Source organism: Tarenaya hassleriana, unplaced genomic scaffold (genome assembly GCF_000463585.1).
Source record: "Tarenaya hassleriana unplaced genomic scaffold, ASM46358v1 Cleome3, whole genome shotgun sequence".
Lineage (NCBI taxonomy): Eukaryota > Viridiplantae > Streptophyta > Magnoliopsida > Brassicales > Cleomaceae > Tarenaya > Tarenaya hassleriana.
In genome coordinates this window covers 5,932,781-5,939,644 of record NW_010966177.1, presented here as the reverse complement: position 1 = coordinate 5,939,644, position 6,864 = coordinate 5,932,781, and the positions used below count along the sequence as shown (strand labels likewise).

Here is a 6,864-nt window from a genome sequence, read left to right as displayed (position 1 = left end):
TATATATATATATATGCTTTTTTTCTCTCTCTAAGATAATGGCTATAGTCAGACCAAATAATTCACATGACCCACCATATAATATATGCATGTATCAATTCTCCGCATGCATGTCTCCATCTATTTGAATATGTAACAGAAAAAGAAAAAAAAGAATCTGACCTAGACTTTTAAATTAAATCTCCTTCCATTTGCATAAATTTTATTTGTATTTTTCTAATATTTTATGCTAAAAAATGCCACGAAAATTCAGCGAGATAAGAAAAGGTGTGACTTAGACTTTTGATTTTTTTTTTTTAAATCTAAATTAGGAATTAGTGAATAGATTAGGGTGTTTCTCAAGTTTAAAATATAAATTAACAACATTTTTTTTACCATCTCTTTCATTTAGTATTAATAAAAAAACCAAAAAAATTCAAATAGAGCAATTTTTTCTAACACAATTAAATTTAACACATCTGGTCAAATTAAAAATTATGTATATTTAGATCTAAATCTAACATAAAAAAGTTTCAACAAATGGAAAAAATATTGAAACAGCCAAATTAAACAAACCCCATGAGTTGCTGGCAAAAAAATAATGCAAATCCATGTGTTCAACTCTGGGCGTCTAAACGGGCCATAACATCAAGGGCTTCAACTGAACAGAAAAGAAAGTGTTAGATATATTAAAAACATTATAGCCCATGGCCTATTACATATCATAAATGCAAATGTTGCTATTTTAAAACCCTAATATTATTTTTTTTAAATCATGATTGTATTTATTTACAGTATTCATTACTATTTTCAGATACAAGGCTTGTAATTTATTGTTTTTAAAAAATACCTTGTCTTTTAGCAATTTTAGAACAAAAAATCATGGGTTTAAAGTTTAAACCCTAAACTTAATAATTTTTGTGTGAATTTTAAAAACATTCCAAAAAATAATCAACAATCCGTTCAAATAGTACCAAATTGGACAACCTGAATTAGATCAACAATCCGAACCCAAATCCAAATGTCTTTTTAACGAGTAATAATATTTTTTTTCCAAATATTTATTGGAGAAATCTACTCCAAGATCTAAGAAAATAAAACCCTAGTCCAATATCAAGAGAAAAAAGCAATGGTAAAAAATGAAGGCATAATAATAATAACAACAATAATAATAATAATTAAATCCTAATAAATCTTCAGCTTCTTGATATAATTTTTGGATTTTTAGAAATCGAACCATAAATCACACTCATAATCATATCACATCGTAATCATTAATACATGGAGAACTTTGTATGGTACACACTTTAAGTACTTCATGTGCTATTTTTTTTTTCTTTGGAAAAAAATTAAAACGCGTTCAAATGGGACCTAATTAGCTGTTCAAGTCATTTCACGTTTGTGAAATTTCTATCTTAAGGAGACTTTCGCAAATATTTGTAGATTATAACATTTAGTTCGATATAAAGATCTATATGTTTTAGAATTCTCCAAATATGTATAATAATATCCTAAAATAATGCATTCATATCCTAATAGATGGGGCTTTGGACGACCGTATATAATGTCTAAATCGCTTAGACGGATTCTTTATAAAAAACATAGCAAAACAACTTCTATTTAGACCATATCGGTGCATATAACCTAAACTCGTTACCTAAAACAAGAACGATGCCCTAGTTCTTATAACATATATAGCTTGATTTCGGTCCAACTAATTAAGAGAAAATCGCGATTTCTATACCGATTTCTCTATAGAATAATAGAGTGGATATAAGATTTCAGACATGAAACACAAGATGAAAGATGAATCCAAACAAAACTCGAATCTATATGATCATATAAACCATATGCTTTAACCCCCACATGAAATATATAATCCACGACGGCTATGGTTACATAATGGACCATTTGTAAAATTGTTAAAAGAGAATATTGGGTAACGTTGTCATAGTAAACCCGAGCCCATTGGTCACGATCACCCAAAAAAGCACCAATGAGGAACAAACATTAATCAAAAGGATAAGAAAAAAAAAAGAAAAAGAAAAAGAAAAAGGCTTTGAATTGATTTGATTTCTGGTCCAATAAATGGATATTAAGGAAAATACACAAAAAAAAAAAACTAATGGACCATTTGTAATAATTCCTTGTGTCCCATCTTGTTTCCATCACGTACTTCTCCGATCCATTCTCCGTCACAGAACATGCAAAGCAACACAAAATTGTACGTCCATAATACGTACCCTCTTTCCTTTTTCTTTTTTTGTAAAGTGTACAATTTTTTTTAAAAAAAATTGATCGAGGCTTAGCGTAGGCTATAAACATTATTAAGGCTATGAATGATAATGTTTTTTATTTTGAGTTTTTGGTTTTAGTTTTTTGTTTTTGAATTTTAATTTTTTTTGTTTTTGGTTTTTATAGTATGTATAATCAAACAAATCTAATTTAGTTTTTAGTTGATTTTTTCACTAATTTTTTTTAAAGTTTTTAACAAAACTAAATTTACAAAATTGTCCAAAAAAATGGATTCTAAAAACCCTAAAAACTCCGTCCATTGAACCCTAAGTTTTAACAGTTTTAGCAACCGATATTGAATTCTCGAGACTTCATATGAACAGAAAAATAATCACCTTTCATATGAGGATATATGTCTTTGAATTTGGCACTACGTCTTTGAATTTGTAATAAAATAGCGAACCGATATGTAGCGGTTGATTCTAACTCCCGATGATCCATATAAAAAGAAAGATTCCAAAAATAACCATGAAAGACAAAAAGAAGCATACATATTTGGCACAACAAAAGATATATAGATACGTTTTCGGACCACTTCGCTTTCCCTCCTTTCTCATGAACCATATATATATATATATATATATCTTATAATATCTTGACTAAAACGGAAATGACTTACGAAAGAGCTAATAGGATAACATAGATCGAAAAGTGTTCACCGGTGGTGCACATTTGAAGAATATTTTTAAATCCGAGCATTATAATATGTTGTTTTGTATTTTTGTTTTGGTTATATATATATATATATATATATATATCAAAAGTGGTGGTGGAGATTTGAACTGGACCACGTGGGCAACTCTCTCCGGTCTTGGAACTATCTTTTTCCTGTAATACAAACATCATGGGTCATATATGCCCTAAAATATTATTGAATTGCCTAATCTTTCTTTTTATAATACATTAAACTTCAATACCATATTAAATATGTTTACATCTGATAGAAATCGTACCATATATATATATATATATATATATATATATTATACTAAATCCAAATTATGTGATATAAGATAGTTTCTTCTTAATAAAAAAATGATAGTTTCTTAGAATCTGAAAAATGATTTTTTTTTATATATATATATATATATATATATATCAAAAGTGGTGGTGGAGATTTGAACTGGACCACGTGGGCAACTCTCTCCGGTCTTGGAACTATCTTTTTCCTGTAATACAAACATCATGGGTCATATATGCCCTAAAATATTATTGAATTGCCTAATCTTTCTTTTTATAATACATTAAACTTCAATACCATATTAAATATGTTTACATCTGATAGAAATCGTACCATATATATATATATATATATATATATATATTATACTAAATCCAAATTATGTGATATAAGATAGTTTCTTCTTAATAAAAAAATGATAGTTTCTTAGAATCTGAAAAATGAAACAATATCGGAGAAAACAATCCATTTTTTCTGTAAAATTTTGGACATTCATTGTAGGAAAATATCATATGTTCTCAATTACGTGGCTGACCATCAGTCTAGAGATTAGTGTTGACTTTGGTTCAATACACTCGGTTACCCAAAAAAATTATAAATTTGGAAAATCGATATTTTTGGACAATTTACATATTAATTTATTCTTTTATGTAATTTTCATTTTTCTATTAGTAAGGAATTATATTATAAAAATATTATATATATACTTAAATTTGTTCTATATATTATCGTTAAACAAAATAATATTATTCTGTAATTTGGTCTAATTTCAGAGTTTAATATCATTTTTGGACGTGAACAACTATTTTCTTCCAAAAAAAATTATGAATGACATGGAAAGTAACGAGGAATCATAACGAGGATCTAAACTTTCTATAATTCTGGCAGACGCATATCAAACAATTTTTTCAAAGTTTATATTCCAAAGTCAACTACAATGAAAAAATATTGTAAACTAGAAAAATAAAGAGATTTTCTGTTATGTAGAGAGTTTCTATGCATGATAATTTTAACATCATATATTTCTCAGAAGTCGAATTTTGAAGTTATTTTTCAATATAGAAGTAAAAAAAGGGGGGGGGGGGGAGAACCCTTCAAAATGAAAAGGCGATGATACGTTAATTTACCATAAAATTAAAGAAATAAATAACTATGCAATTAAATAAATTTCATGTATGTAAAATATTTGGTTGGTATGTGTGAGCAAAGTTTGACCAAATTCCAAACATTTGTACATTACTCATTACTCATTCCAAAGTCCGTGATTATCGGTCTCAATGTACACATCGAGATACATAGATAGATAGATAAATAGAGAGAGAGAGAGAGTTACCTCTTTTTTAGGGAAAATATAGTATAATGCTTTATGTATGTATTGATAGAGAACCCAATATATAGATATTCTATATATTTTAAAGAATTAGTTTTAAATCTATAAAAAATATTTATATATTTTGTATGTATTTTTAAATATATCTTTAAGTTGGAGCGTATGAATCTCAAAAACGCAATTTACCGTGAAATATTGAGAATTATGAAGATGATAAAATCTTGTTGTATTTTTAAGAAAGACGACAAATAATTCTGAAAGAAAATCTAAAAAATAAAAATAATCTAAAGTGTGAAATGTGCGTTCGGGGTTTTACTTTTTTACGGTTTTTTGGTTTTTGAAGTTATTATATTTTTGAACATGGGTGTGAATTTAAAAGAAAATAGTCATTGCAAGAACAAAAATTAAGTTAGTGGATTTATCCGGGTTTTATGAGAAATATAGTTGGTTTAAAGATTTGGTGAACTTTTAAATTATAAAAAAAATATAAACTTTCGAGTTATAAATAAAATATGAATGAGATATACAAAGTTCTCTTCTTTATATATGTGATATCGTGGCCTTACAATCTAGGGTTTTTCCTTTTTACATTTCCCTAACAATCTTTAACATATTTTTAAAATGCATTTTAATGTGGATAGTTGGATAATGCAATGTGGTCACGACATTTACAACCGACACACTCAGTTTGGGTTCTATCGGAAAGTGATATATCAATAAGCATTCTGTAGATTTTTTAAAATATAACTTTGTAAATAAAAGTTATTTGATTTCGATCTCTCGTCGGACGTAGAAATTCAAACTATTCGATAGAATAATGAAGAAATTAATTAAATAATTACTATTGTGTATCTAAAAATAAGTCTTAAAACTAATATTTTTTCTATCTATTAATAAAAACAATATTAAATTAAATCTTAAATTAATTTTTTTTAAGAGATTATGTTTACTAGTATTGATCAGGAAAATAGTGTTACAGATTAATTTGTTCTTAGATTAATTTGTATAGTTAACGGTACAAATAGATTTCTCAACTTTGGTTTATTATATAAAAAATAAGTACAAAATATCATTTTCGGTGTATCTTGGAATGGACCATGAGATCAAAGGGACCATAATGTCACTGAGAGGACCAACAATGAAGTTAATACTGCAACTGGCTTTGGGCATCTTGGCTCCCATCTTGTCCTTTACGCATATGCACATGCCCTCTCTCTCTCTCTCTCTCTCTCGCTCTCTATCTCTCTCTCATACACACACGCAAATCTCTATGTATAAATATATACTCCTTCCCCTCAATATCCATCCATCTTCAAGCCACTTCTAACCCATCCTCTCTCTCTCTCTCTCTCTCCCTCTCTCTCTCTCTCTCTCTCGTTGAATATTACAAGACTAAAGAAATGGCCTTCAAGAAACCAGCAAAACTAACACAAACAGCAATGTTGAAGCAGATTCTGAAGAGATGTTCGAGCCTGGGGAAGAAGCAGGGATACGAGGAAGACGGTCTCTGCCTCGACGTACCAAAGGGGCACTTCCCGGTCTACGTGGGACAGAACAGAAGCAGATACGTTGTCCCGATCTCGTTCCTGACTCACCCCGAGTTCCAATGCCTTCTCCGGCGAGCCGAGGAAGAGTTCGGCTTCGATCACGACATGGGTCTCACCATTCCTTGCGAAGAAGTCGCCTTCCAAGCCCTAACCTCCATGATCCGATGAACTAGAAAGAAACAAGAACAAGAACTTGAAGAAGATGGCTAAAGCTGAAGTTTTCCACAAGCTTCTCTTTTTTTCTAACATCTTCTCTTCCAAATTTCACTATATTCTTCGTTTTTTCCCCTCTCTTTTTATGACGAAGTGTCGAGATCGATCTTTACGGCGACCCGTCATTTTTTAAAGGTTTTCAAGGGTTATTTAGTGTGACCCTTCTGACAAAAAACCTAGAGACAGGGGATGTTATGTGGGTTTTACTTAGATCTGTACAAAAAAAAAAAAAAAAAAATTCTCCCGTTTTCCTCACGGAACGCTGCTTTCTTCTATTTGGTTCCGTGAGAGAAGTCATCAATGGCAAGAAAAAAAAAATAAAAGTACTCCTCGATCTTATGTCTGGTCTTCGTCTTTGGTCTGTTTCTTGATCATGAGCCTTGAGTGTGCATGCAGATGATGCGTCACATCGTATATTAAAGATATCAAAGAAAAAAAACAAAAATATCATACGCGTTCTTTGTAAAAACTAAATCTATATATATTAATAAAGATGTTTAAAGGATTGTGGTGAAGCCACCTAAGCATCCACCCCATCA

General features: G+C 29.5%; 1 protein-coding gene across 1 annotated transcript; it reads left to right on the top strand.

The window, feature by feature from the left end:
* Positions 1–5,867: 5,867 nt before the first annotated feature.
* On the top strand, positions 5,868–6,830 carry LOC104819632 (auxin-induced protein 15A-like). The gene has a single exon (XM_010549782.2). It carries the CDS (start codon positions 5,966–5,968, stop codon positions 6,278–6,280), a length of 315 nt encoding a protein of 104 aa, XP_010548084.1. The 5' UTR covers positions 5,868–5,965; the 3' UTR covers positions 6,281–6,830.
* Positions 6,831–6,864: the final 34 nt, after the last annotated feature.

Coding starts and splice junctions, on each gene's coding strand:
- LOC104819632 (XM_010549782.2), top strand. CDS start 5,966: ATGGCCTTCAAGAAACCAGCAAAACTAACACAAACAGCAATGTTGAAG.